The sequence below is a fragment of the Saccostrea cucullata genome, unplaced genomic scaffold (genome assembly GCF_032062105.1).
Source record: "Saccostrea cucullata isolate Sc308-1 unplaced genomic scaffold, CSIRO_AGI_Scuc_v1 ctg13126, whole genome shotgun sequence".
In the NCBI taxonomy this organism is placed as follows: Eukaryota; Metazoa; Mollusca; class Bivalvia; order Ostreida; family Ostreidae; genus Saccostrea; species Saccostrea cuccullata.
The window spans coordinates 26,262-40,312 of record NW_026929763.1 but is presented as its reverse complement, the minus strand read 5'-3'; the positions used below and the strand labels follow the sequence as shown (position 1 = coordinate 40,312).

General features: G+C 33.8%; 1 protein-coding gene and 1 long non-coding RNA gene across 2 annotated transcripts; one reads left to right on the top strand and one right to left on the bottom strand.

The window, feature by feature from the left end:
- Positions 1-283: 283 nt before the first annotated feature.
- On the top strand, positions 284-4,093 carry LOC134282158 (uncharacterized; the record flags this gene model as incomplete). Its single annotated transcript, XM_062764600.1, is given in 4 exon segments — positions 284-1,922; positions 2,250-2,454; positions 2,740-2,901; positions 3,512-4,093. Coding segments are annotated over 4 exon segments (2,588 nt in total), but the record flags the coding sequence as incomplete, so codon positions are not given.
- A 1,789-nt stretch (positions 4,094-5,882) lies between these two features.
- Positions 5,883-7,530, bottom strand: LOC134282157 (uncharacterized). Its single transcript, XR_009995227.1, has 4 exons — positions 7,301-7,530; positions 6,674-6,733; positions 6,275-6,347; positions 5,883-5,943 (listed from the first exon to the last, which is right to left on the bottom strand). It is a non-coding gene; the product is annotated as an uncharacterized LOC134282157 (long non-coding RNA).
- Positions 7,531-14,051: the final 6,521 nt, after the last annotated feature.

Sequence of the window (14,051 nt, the reverse complement as noted above, 5' to 3'; positions counted from 1 at the left end):
AAATTCAGGGTCACTGACAGAAAAAGATGTAAAATTCCTGTTAGGCTTATGAATTTCTAATCACTAAAAGTTGTTTGAGATTGAGGGTTTGTGTTGACACAGATCCAAGATTAATCCGTAGCTCAAGATCAGGGTCACTGACAGAAAAAATATTTTCTTTTCCGCGCTACAAATTAGTAAATAAAAATCATTGGAGGCTCGTACTTCAAACATAGATTACTTATAGTTAGAGATTGTGTTATGACCTTGACAAAGGTCTCTCTGGCAAATCAAGGTCACTGAGAATGGGTTTCCAAGCACACTTTCTACTCACATCAAGAGACTATCACAAACAATTTTACATCTGCATTAAAGCCAAGATTTGACCTGTCCTTAGATGTGTACCAACAGAAGAGGTATCAGCAGCCACTCTATGAGGGTTCAACCACTAGTGTATTGGACGCAGTGACCAAGCACCTGTATACCTTTTCTATGAACCATGGGACGTCCAAGACAGCACTTTCCGACACTCTTCAGTGTGAAAAGTCATCCTTGCCACAACCAAATTATCTGCCTGGGACATACAAGGAGGCAAAGACATTTATTTCTCCATTCCTTATCCCGCTGGAAAAATATGATGCATGTGTGAATGACTGTATTGTTTATCGGGATTCTGGAGCCCTTCTTTACTCAGATCTAAGTGACTGTCCGGTATGTAGTGAGCCCAGAAAGAGCAGGAAAATCTTTACATACATGCCACTTGGACCAAGGCTAGCAAGATGGTATGGAACGCCCAACCTATGCAGACTTCTGTATGCAGAGAAACTTCAAGTAAGAAGAGATGGCATTCTCGGTGACTTCACAGATGGTGAACTTTTCAAATCATGGTTCGAACCTGGAGAGATCTTTGAAAATAAGAATCCAGAGTCATGTGTGCCACTCTCGTTGTTTACGGATGGTGTGAATCCAAACAAGAACAGTGCTTGTCAAAAGTCCATGTGGCCCATCATGTTGACATGGATTACTTTGCCCCCATCAATCCGACAATTACTTGGACCAATGCTCCTTATGGGAATTATACCAAGTGGTGTAAATGGCAGCGAACCAAAGTCATTGGATCCATACCTATCCATCGTGGTAGATGAACTTTTAACTCTAACAGAGTTCCCAGTGTATGATTCTTACCGCTCAGCTCCAACGACAGTTAAAGTGGCACTCCTGCAGTATTTGTGTGACATACCAGCCTATTCCAACGTGATGCATTTGACCGGCCATGCAAGTTTGAGATCTTGTCCGTACTGTAGAGAAACAGGACATTATTGTAAGCACTTGAGGAAGACGATTCACATTTCAAACAGACAGTTTCTTCCCTTTGGTCATCCTCTGAGGAGTACCAGTGGATTTGCCATAGATGGACAAGAAGAAAGAAGCAAACCAAGTCCATATACTCAGGAGGAGGAGAACAGAATGCGAACCCAGTATGAATTGAAACCAAACAAAACACAGAAAGCAAACCAACAGAAGTCAACAGGGTTGAAAGGAAATTATATTCTACAGCAGCTTCCTTACCATGACAGGAGGAGACAAATGTCACCAGATGGGATGCATACCTTGGCAGACTTTATTAGTCATCTGATGGAAATGCTAGTTGGTAAGCAGAATACAGAAAAAGTTATGTCCTGCGAAAAGAGTTTTGGTCGCTTTGATGAAGTATGGAAAAGTGCTGCCGGGGAGCAAGCAAGTATTGATCGCCCAAAAAAGAAGAAGAAAAGAAATGTTGAAAGTGAACAGACATTAGTTGATTCAACACCATGGTCACTCTCGAAGGAGCAGATTAAAACTGCAGACGAAAGAGCTTCCTCCATAGTGTACAGCCACTCACATGAAATTACCCCTGGGCCACATTTTACCAAGCTATGGACCTTAAGGACAATGAATGTTAATATGTTTTGTATAATACCTGGTAGTAATATGCTATTAAGAGTGTAAAAAAAATCTGAAAAGTGCTCTGTTTGTTTTCTATGTTTAAAATGTTTTAAAAGTGTCATCAAGAAATTACACACAAGTATTTTTATGAGCTAGTGGAATATGTCGCTGAAATATAAATTCTAAGGCATGTGGGAAATTATTTTTTTAAACCATTGTTTACATAGAAGAAGCAAGATAAAATCAAAATAATTTTAGAGGATAAGTACATATGTATGTTTATATTTTCAAAATCGTCATGAATTTTACTTGTGATTTTTACAATGGTTTGTTGATATTGTATTTTTGCAGTTTGTCACTTCTGGGGCTTTTGAATGGTGCATCAAAGATCTTCTTCCTATTACTCAAGAAAGAACTCTGGAACACATCTGCGGTGTTATAAGAAGAATTGTGTCGCCCAAGTTGACCGTTCTGGACATTGCCCAGCTCCAGGCAGACACACATGAAGCGCTATCACTTCTAGAGAGAGATTTTCCTTTGGCAATTCAGGTAAAATATTATATATGTAATTTGCACAAATGAATATCAGTACATGCCCATATTCAAAGTAGATTTTCTTGGGCTTCAAAATATACAAAAAAAATTACTATTTAAAAACTTTTGAAATGAGATATTGCAATCAATTGTAACGATGTTAAAAGAGAATGAGGGCTTAATTAAGTCAATATTTTTAGTTATGGGACACTGAATTTTAAAAGATTGTTTTTTATTTTTTTTCCTATCAATTATTCGTAACCAGGGACATAGCAATAATATTTTTAATCTGGATTTCAGAACCTTACTACTCATCTCATTCACCACATTGTGGATGATTTGGCAAACTACTGACCCATGTATGGTCGATGGTTGTTTCCTTATGAAAGGGCTAATGGATGGGTGACAAGACAGTGTCTAAGGAAGGGAATGGAGGAATCCACAGTCATGGAAACATATGTGGTAAGTCGTAAATTTTGATGAGTACCATTGATTCAACCTTTTTAATACAGTCGATCTTAATATAATGTTGACAATATATACCATTTTTAGCTTAATAAATGGTCAAATGTCAAACAGTTTCAACAGTTTAGCATGAAAGTACATATATGATCATCTAATATGCTAAAAGTCACAGTAAGTTTAATTTTTAAAAAATCTTTATTGTATTATAAGCAGACAATATGAAACAAGTGCAAGCAAAGTACACGTGAAATGTCTTTGTGATAAAGGAGATAAGTGAACAAGGCCTGCAGAATGCCTTTAGCTTCACACATACAAAAATCATATTTTGTGAATTAAGCATTTAGAGGAAAATTCTCAGGATTAAAATTTTTGAGTTTATTTTAATCAAATTTTTTTTAAATATTTTTCCCCACAAATTGCCTTATTAACTATCTTGTTATGTCTAAGAAATAAGGTATTGTGTTCAGTTTTATGTTTCTTAATACTGTTAATTAATATCGCACTGTACATGATAAGAAATTGGCCACAAATGGTCATCATGGAAAGTTTAAAGAAAATATCCTCATTTCCAAAGCTGGTTTATTTACTCTACTATTTTGGTTTTTAGATCTACGACTGGTGTGTATATATGATACTGAGTGGAAGGTTCAACCCTGGCGACCTGTCCATCAATGAAAAGACCCTTGTAAAAACTAGTCAGCAGATCATGGAACAGATGAGAGATGGATTCAGTGTTTCTTCTCAAGAAAACCACACAAAGAAGAATACCACATCCCAAATTACACCAGAAATGAGACAGTTCATGATGAACTTTTATCTTCTAAACCTCAAGTTGAGCACAGTGCAGTTTTCATCCGAAGTGACGGAGAACTATTCAACACTGGACATTACAGATGATTGTGGCCGACAGATCCGCTATATTGGAACCAGATTCAAGGGACGCAGAGAACCGTCAATCGTCAAACTTCCTGGAAGTGGTGGACTTCTTTTTGAACGAATATGTTTTTTTCTTGAACATGTATTGTGTGGAGCAGTCCAAAACTGGGTTATCGTAGATGTGTATCCAATTGCTGAAAAAGTTGGAAAGTATTTCCTCTTCCAGGAAAATGTACTAGGACAGCAGCTTTTCCATGTAAGTGTCATCAGCAGACCTCTTGTTCATGTGAAAGACAGTGCGCAGTACAGTTAAGGCAACATTTTCTATAAAAACTCACGGAATCCGATACATATTATGTTTCACAGTTTTATTTTTTTTGCAAGACACTCTAGGTAAAATAGCTATTTGTGATCTTGAAGAGTATGTCCATTGCTTTTAACATCGGTATTTTTTGACATTATGTGACCCCCAGAAGTCACGTGGGCTCCGATTTTAGGTCAAAAAATGAGATGTCAAATTTAACCAAAAAGTGCAAGGGCAAGAGAAACAAAAAATTAACTGCACAATGTTTTATCTTGTCTCTATTTATCTATACTTTCTCAAAAGTGATGCTCATTCAGTTAGTTTTCCGATATAATTAAGTTATTGAGCTAAAACAGACAGTAATGTATGAAAAATAGGATATTTTCCTAATTTCATCACGAATTATAAATTAACTAAAGGAATACAAATAAATGAGCATCACTTTTTGAAAACTATACAATAAAATGAATAATTTAAAATAAAAACCTACTTTTTAGATTGTCGCCATGCCCTTGCACTTTTTGATTAAAAATTGAAATCTTGGAAGAGTCAATCTAATTTTAGTTTTCAAACGCATCACTGATCCAGCATGGGAGATAACTCTTGAGTACTTGATATAGTTTGTTTACCTCGTAAATATAAAATAAATATACATGCGGGCAGGGCTGGGCTCTTTTTTTTACTACCGGGTAAATCAAACGGTATGCATAAAAATTCTTGACATTTCTTTCTTTTCTATGTATTCGTTCTCCATACCATGTATACATTTAACATGTTTAATGTCTTTCAAACCTCCCGCATTTCCTCAAAGATGTATATATACACGTAGTATTACACACAAATAGGTATAAATATTGCCGATATATTTACGTAGAACACAAATGGTAAATTAAATATAGCCTTCATTAATAATTAATTAGATATCTATTCCCCTCTCTCACTACTGTACGCATAGGCGTCGGAACCGGGGAGGGGGGGGGCTTAGCCTCCCTACTTATTTGCATAATGTAGGCATTGGCCTTTTTCTTTTGGCTTAGCCCCCCTTTTAATCTGCCCCCTTTCATTTTGCTTCCGACGCCTATGGTACACACACTTGTATTAATATTTTTTTCTTTCTGCATACGAGGTCATGTTCTACGATCGCTTTCAATCAGACCTCTTAACTGTTAATTAAGGGATATAAACTAAGTTATAAGTTTTAGGTACTAATTAGAAAGAATTGGGGTATATTTCTGTATTTGTTAAGGGGACAGCTATTTTATTTTGAGGGTGAGGGACTGGCAGATTTAAAAATAAATACTTGCAGATCAGTGATCTCCCCCTCCCATGAATCAGAGTTTTTTTAACATTTTTTTTTTGCATGTATGATTTTCAATGAAGAGGAAAATAAATAAATAATCTGTCCTTCATCTTATTGACCGGAAATAAATATTAATCTGTCCTTCATTGACATGAAAATGAAAAAAAAAATCTAACTTGGAAAAACTCGCCTGCTCCCCCCCTTCCCTCAGAACAAATGGTGGTCCCCATATCCTATTTTGAATCTATTAGGGGGATCTCTAATCTCCTGTTTTTGGTAATATTATTGAAAGATAAATGAACACAATGCACATGCTGGAAATAAGATCTTGATGATCATTAGTACCCTCCGCACAAAATATTAAGTAAGTTAAGATTTTCAAATCTTAATAGCCTTTTCAACACCTGTACAGTAAAAATATATGAAAAAGTCAAATTATTATTTATCTAGAAGATTTATTTAATAAACATTTCTTTTTAAATCCAATGACAGACTGTAGGAATGCTGGACAGGTGCAAATTATTTCCGCCACCTCATGTTCTTGTGGATAAAATGAATTCTGAAAATAGGAGAAAATCAGGAAATACCATTATTGAAAGTAATTTGTGTTTAAAAAATGAAATAAAAAAATGCATGGAAACATTTAACATAGAATTTACATACATGTGTCACGTGAAGCGGTCACCCATCCAAGGGTTAAACAGGCTCGCCGTTGCTTAACTTGCCTGAAATAGAGGAAGACTCTTACTACCACATCACCAGAAAAGCTAGCTCTCTGGCCAGGCAGTATAAGTTCCCTATAATTATACTGTCCGCTACACATGTTTTCAATTCTTCTGTTAGTTATAGTATCAAAACTTTGTATGGTTTATAGCTTATATTGAGCATACCAGTTTCCTTAAATGATGGATGAACTTGCTGGTTGAATGAATCCATTTGTCCAACATCTGGAAATAGGTAGGCCTGCAACACAATATATATGCAGTTATATGCTATGAGAATACTAAATATACATTGTAGGATAAAATGGCAGTACATTTGACAAAACAAATTATGCTACATTGTATATTGTAGTGAATTTATGTTATTGATATAAATGGAAAAAAAATGTGTTACAAAACTTCTCTGGGAAAGTGAAACCTCTGACATTTACAATAGTTATTGATAGAATATTTTCTATTAAAAAATTCTAAGTTTCTCCTTTACCAAAATGAAAAAAAAAAACAATATGTAAACTGTAAGGCACATGCAAACTTTGAAAATGTGAAATGCTTTAGAAGTATACATACCCTGTGGAGAAATGATGCATTTTTTATTTATTCACTCTTTAAGCCTGAAACTCTGGACAGCTACAATGATAATAGTATTATATAAGTATTTTTAATGTACATGTAATCTAAACAAAAAATGATTTTTTTTTTCATTAATTTAGAAATTCTAGAAAATTACAATCATAGATCTGAAGTGGGACTTTTATGTTTTCAACACAATGTTACGGATATATCTTTTTTTTAAATTGTGTAGCATATTTGTATGTCAAAATACATCATTGCTTGTTTAGGCCTAGTCACTAGTGAATCATTGACTGAAACTATGAAAACATCTCATTCAATTTAGTTTAAATTTGTGCTACTGATGATCTCCATTATTACACATATTGTATCAAAGAAAATGAGCTAATTGACAGAAACTCAGTACATATATATAGTGCAATTAATTTTAAATAATTCTAAAAAGTGTGCAATTTAGTAAAGGGGGGGGGGGTTACACACAAGGCACTGCATAATTACAGTTTTTCACTGACTGTACTAATGCATTTAAATGAACATGAACTCACTCGGTTTTTTTTTTATGTTAACAAAAGCATGTCTACATATTGTAGATCTACACTTGTACCTACATATGCGTATACATACCTGGCCTGGATACAGTGCAGTGATTGATCTACGGAGCCAGAGCTGGTGCAAATCGTCTCAGTTTTCAGCTATTTTCCGAAATAATGTCCTCATATTCTTGTAAAATGGAGCAGCAATACCTTGTCTCTTATTTTATCCCTATTTTCTGTAAAGATTGTGTGGTTATTGCATTTAAATCCACTGCAAATCTCAGCTGATGTCGCCACGTTTTTTGATGTAAACAACATTCCGTGTCACCGAGTGCAAGCGCTTGGCTGAAGCCGAATGCAGACAAACGACACGTTAAAGAGAGAATTATTTTAAAGACATGCTATTTTATAAACGAGAAAATCACTAATTATTTTCTAATTAAACATGAAGATATTGTAGTTTATTACAAATTGTTGCCAATATCGGTAAATAGTTATTTTGAGCACCATTTCCTTATATGGATCAATCAGGGCGGAGCAACTGTCATGACGTCAGACCTCATTATGACTTCATTACCATATTTTTTTCATGTGTTGCCTTAACTGTACTGCGTGGTGTCTGGATTATCAATGCTTAGCGGGATACGTGACTGTTTATGTTCATATGATGTCTTTGCTTTCAGGGAGATATGTGAATACAAATAATACATCTTGAGACTCTGTATTATGGTGTATGGTATATTGTTTGCAAGAATTCTTGTACAGAGAAAATGAACCAAAGTTACCAAACACAAAGTTACACTCTTGTTAAATTTTCAAACTCAGATTTAAGCTTATAGAAGAAAGTACCTTGAAATTCGTTCAAGATTTTTCCCCTTCATTTTCATGTTTTTAGACCACAGTTTTTTTTTGTATGCATTTTATTGATATTTTAACAAAATTGAGAAATGAAATATTAGTCCTTTTTTCCAATTCAGCATTTAACTACTTTATAAGATCTCTTGTATTTATACAGTCAAATAACAACAACATTCTCAGATATCTTAAATGTTGTTTGTAGAAAGTTAAGAAATTTGTCTCCAATCCATGATCATGATGTGTTACATGTTAAATGCATAATTATGTTTGTTATCATGACTATTTGTATGTTGATGTGTTTTGTTTTGTACTCAATGAAACTGAATTCCCAAGTTTGATACTGCAATAAAAGAAATTTACTGATAAGCGTCGTCTTTCTATAGAATCAACAAGACAATTATATGCACCAAATGGCTGTCACTAAGGGTGACACAAAAGATCAATGTCTGATCAAAACTAGTATATACTAGTAAAACGATAGAAGAGGGTCAAACACAGTACAAGGCCAACTTTAAAAAAAATGTTTGTTTGTTCTCTGCGTTTCGTAATGAAGTATTTGGGTTGAATGGTAGAACTACCAACGCCCCGAATTTCAATATCAATTCTGCCCTGAATTTCAAAATGTCATTTCCGGATTACTTGAAAAAAATGTGCCTTCGTCTTCTTTTTTTTTTTTTCTTTTTCTTTTTTTGAGGTTTAAACAATTTTAAGTTGGTGTTTTTTTTTAGCAAATCTTTCAGGAGAGGACAATCAATCATTTTTATTTAAAGTTGGCCTGGCCAATTTTTTTTTATTGATTATTTAAACAACATTATATAGCAAATTCTTTTTAATGAAACATATTTATGATACTTGAATGGTTTCTTAAATGAGTTAGTATTTTACAAGAATATAAGTTGCATATTTACAGATTAATATTCTGTTATCAATAGGATCTGAATCGAGATTTTGCGCATGCAGTCAGTATTGTAAAGCGGGGACTGAAGTATTTTACTAATACTGTACAGTATATTTTAGTACTGTCAGCAGTGACTATCTCAACCACACAGACTCCAGAAAACCGTGAGGTATCTGCTACAGATGTTTATTAGTGTTAGACCATGAATGACCATTTGCAATTAAAAACATAATTGATGTTTGTAATTAAGTAGAATTCACACCAAGATGAACATTCTCCGGCCCATTAAGGCCAAATTACGCATTTTAAAATTCTTGATCATATCAAATAATTTAGCATACTAGACTATTAATGGTTTTGAGTGAATAAATGAACTTGAACTTGAATCAAAGCTAACAGATTCAATAAATAAAAATTACTCAATTATAATTTTTTACTGATTTTTTTATGTTATAATTAAAAAAAGGATTTGTCGTTTAATATCAGATATACGTATTCGGAGAGGGTGCGTTTTATTAAAAAAAAATGCGGTTAATACAGCACCCCATTATTTCACAATTATTAATAAATAGGTGACTGTTGAAATAATGAAATTAACGGCCCTAGACACACAATAATTACTGTAGTTTACTTAATACTGCATTGATTGAATAATTAATTATAACATGCAGGTTAAGTGTACTTTATTGAATTTTTTCTACTGTCGATAAAGATTAAATACAATTCAATGTACAAAGTTGTCATAGTCCAACATTCGCAATTGTAAGTGGTGTAATAAAAATAAATGTTTAAAAAATACGCTAGTGCGGATGGTGACAAACCCCAAACAATAATTCCATTGCGTCGGGGGGGGGGGGGGGGGGGGGGGGGGGGTAAGTTTTCATAATCTTTTAAGCGCAATAGTATTCATTCATTCATTCCTTCTTTCTTTCATTCATTCATACATTTATTTAACGAACATTTGCTATTAAAGTCTATTTGCTGAACATGCACTTACAATTAAGGAGAGTCACAGATTGGACGAAGCTGAAAACTAAACTCCTCCCCTTTTACTCTGATCTCACCGGGTAAACTGCTTTCACGAGTTCTTAAAAAAAACAGGCTAATTACATGTACGGGTGGTCAGAGGTACAATTTCTTAAGAACTTGCATTGGACTAGCGATGACTAAATCAGTTCAAACAGATTTTATACGATTTAGAATAAAATGCTCTTCCGTTACAGTATACATACAAATAGATTTAAAGGTTTATATTTATAGGAAAACGACCATTTAGTAATTTGTTCAGTAAAAGAATTAGGATCAATATATTTTCCCATGTAAACATACATGTAGGTATGAACACTTGCAACTATTGCTGATAAAAATTGCATAACTGGCAGAAAAACCAATTGTCATAATAATAATATTTTTTTAATTAATTATAATTATTTTCATTTTATAAGAACAATGCAGGTATTATCGTGTAGAAAGGAAGAACTTATGTTACGTTTTATGGCTTTCTTGTGTGTGTGATTGTGTGTCTTGATAGATAATTTTAAAAGAGTTAGGAGAGAGGTAAATGGCAATCGGTTTTTAATTTACAAAAGAAAAAAAAGCAGAAAATTATCATTTAGATAATTTAGTCAGCTCAAAGAATTATTTTAATCGCGTAAAATCTTAAATATAGGTTTGCTCAATGTTTTATATCGGTCCTCTGTACACGGAAACATGTAGAAATGAAATATTTAAACATCTGAAAAACATCATTGATTAAAGATTTAAAAAAAGAAGCTGTTCAAATCAGAATCTTGTCTCGGCCTATTCTTTTCTTCCAAAAACGTGATATGGGAATTTTAACCTCAAAAATGCGTAACGTACTAAAATTAAGAATTTCTATTTAAATTCAAATTCTTTTACAATATACCCAATTGAAAATAAATGCATTTTTAATAAAATGGGAAATAAATTAAAATCATTTGAGGTTACTGTGTTTTTTCAGCAAAGGACAGTGTAAAACTGTACCGTACAGAAATGTACAGAACTATGTACTGTGAAATACTGTGATGTACTGTAATGTACAGTAAATGAGTACAGAGAATAATAGTAATGTACTGTGAAGTACAGTAATCTGTACAGCAAAAATCTGTGACGTACAGTGGAAAGCAGTGAATGCGTACTGGGAAGTACTGTAGAGTACTGTGATGTACAGAGAGGTACTGTGAAATGCAGTGCTTCTGTACAGTGAGGTACTGTAATGTACTGTGAAGTACAGAGGCAAGTACAGAAATTTACAGTGAAAGTACAGAGTCTATCAGAGATTTTCAGAGAATAATCAGAATATCAGGGAATTTCAAGTCCAGTAGTATATGTCAAATACCACGTACGATTTGTTGGTACTTTGTAATTTATCTAATTTATTCAAAGAAATGTCTTCCAAATCAACTTCATCAATCAAACCAATTTTGCTGCTGTATGTATCCTCTGCAATAGAAAAGATGACAGGTAAAAACAAACTTCACACATACAAATTAAGTCTCAGATAAGTTGTATTTATGTGACTTATCTTCAACAACAGATTGTGATGCATCTTTTGCAGTCCCCTCTGACTTGAACTATAAACGCCTCCGCTTTGCCCGTTGTAACCGCATCCGCGTCAGTCTAATTTGCAGGATTCTGGAATACTTTAGGATCATCTATTTGTTCCTGTCTTTCTGGGGATATTTTTCCCACTGTTACAGGCATATATCCGGAATATTTACATAGCGACGTCGGCGACTTTTTTTGTAATCGATTAGTAGCATCGAAGAGCTCTGAACGACCGACAATCGATCGTCGGCGACAATCGTTCCATCACTACTTGCTGTAGATATGATTCTACCCGTTGAAGGAAGCACATGTGCTTTTGTTTACCTCTGTAAAATGTAAACTTTTTTGGTTTACATTTCATAGAGAATTCTACACGGGAGATCACTCTCAATCACAGTTTTATAAGTAAATGAAACCATGATTTAAACCTTTTTTCTCCGGATAACCGTGACTTGCCAATGTGTTAATTAATGTGTCAACTAATTTAATTCTAAATCTCGTTATAGAGGAAATAAAAAATGAGTTGAATTCTTTTCCTCTCGAGTTATAATCTCCTCTTCATTATATTGCGCATCCAAGTCTGCTAATTCCATTATTTATTATCTGGCGTGTTGGTTTCCTTAGGACATCTTTTTACGACTTGTTTTTTTTTTCTTGTTTTACTATGTTTGTATTCTTTCTTGTCTGGGATGTTTCCTATTTTGTCATTTTTGTCTTTTTCTGCTGTTTTCACTTTTTCAAATGTTCATTTCATTTTTTTCTAATATTATGGCAAATTCAAGGTCACTAGAAAGATTTTGTTTTGTCCCAGCTGTTTATATATGTAATCGATAATATCTGGAAGCTCACTTGATACAGAGATTTCTTGTGACAAAAAGGTTTTGTATTATTTTGACTCGGAAAAAGTATCAATTCAATCTGGCCTATTATTTTTTATGTTCCGACTTGATGCAGATTGCTTATGGTTCTCCGGTTTCAGATGACTATAAATAAGGCCATTTTAACAAATTCAGGGTCACTGACAGAAAAAGATGTAAAATTCCTGTTAGGCTTATGAATTTCTAATCACTAAAAGTTGTTTGAGATTGAGGGTTTGTGTTGACACAGATCCAAGATTAATCCGTAGCTCAAGATCAGGGTCACTGACAGAAAAAATATTTTCTTTTCCGCGCTACAAATTAGTAAATAAAAATCATTGGAGGCTCGTACTTCAAACATAGATTATTTATAGTTAGAGATTGTGTTATGACCTTGACAAAGGTCTCTCTGGCAAATCAAGGTCACTGACAGAGAGAAAACATGTTCAAGCATAACTTTGTAATTAAGATTCACAAGAGGTTCATCCTGAGAAGAGAGGTTGTTCTTGGCTGAAAAATTGCCGACTCGGCGTTAAACAATATACAATCAATCAATCTTATAACAAATTGCAGTGACCTTGACCCAAGGTCGGCACTGCCGGTCCACAGCTCAAACGGAAGACTTGCTCGTTGCAAAGCAACGAGCTCGGCTCTAGTTTTAATTTTATAATTGGGTTAAATATAGGGTTCATGATGCACTACATTTATTTCGTGATGACTCAATTTATGTTCTAAACGAGATTGTCATGAATTAAAACTTGCTGGATAGCTTTTATAAATTGTTTAGTTATAGATCAAGTTTGCATTTCATTCTACTTTATTGATTTCTAAAGAAATTGTGGTATTTTTTTGATAATAGGGGAACCGGGTTGGGGACATGTATAGCTTATGCAATACTCTCAGATTGCTTGTTAAATATAGCTTATATAGTTAAATTTTATTATATCTTTTTTTAATAAACAATTTCGTACACTGAAAAATATTCACTGAAAATCATGAAAAATCCTGATTTTTTTAACTTTGTTTTAATAATTGTAATCATTAAGTACTCAAAAAGTAATCGTAATTACAGGATTTTTTCAGAGTAATTGATTAAATTACGATTACAAGTAATCAGAAAAATGGGTGATTACTGATTACACATGATTACTTGCCAAAATGTTATCGATTATAGTTTTTAGCTCTACTGGTCAGAGACCAGAAGAGCTTATGCGATAGTAAGGTGTCCGTCGTCCGTACGTCTGTCTGTCCGTCTGTCTGTAAACAATTTTTCAAAACGCTACTCCTCCTACAGTTTTGGTCTGATTTCAATATAACTTTGCACACGAGTAGACTGCACTAAGATACATAAAATAGTGCATTGGATTTTGATTTCGATGAACGGTGTTGCCATTGTTACTAAAAATTTTCTGTGAAATTCCTTTAAAACGCTACTCCTTCTACAGTTTTGGTCTGATTTCAATATTACTTGGCACACAAGTAAACTACACTATGATACATTGAACAGTGCATCAGTTTTTGATTTTGATGAACAATGTTGCCATGGTTACTAAAAATAGAAATGTCTGTGAAATTTCTTTAAAACGCTACTCCTTCTACAGTTTTGATCTGATGGCAATGACTTCTTTTCTCCTCCTTTGTTATAAGTACAAACCAGTAGA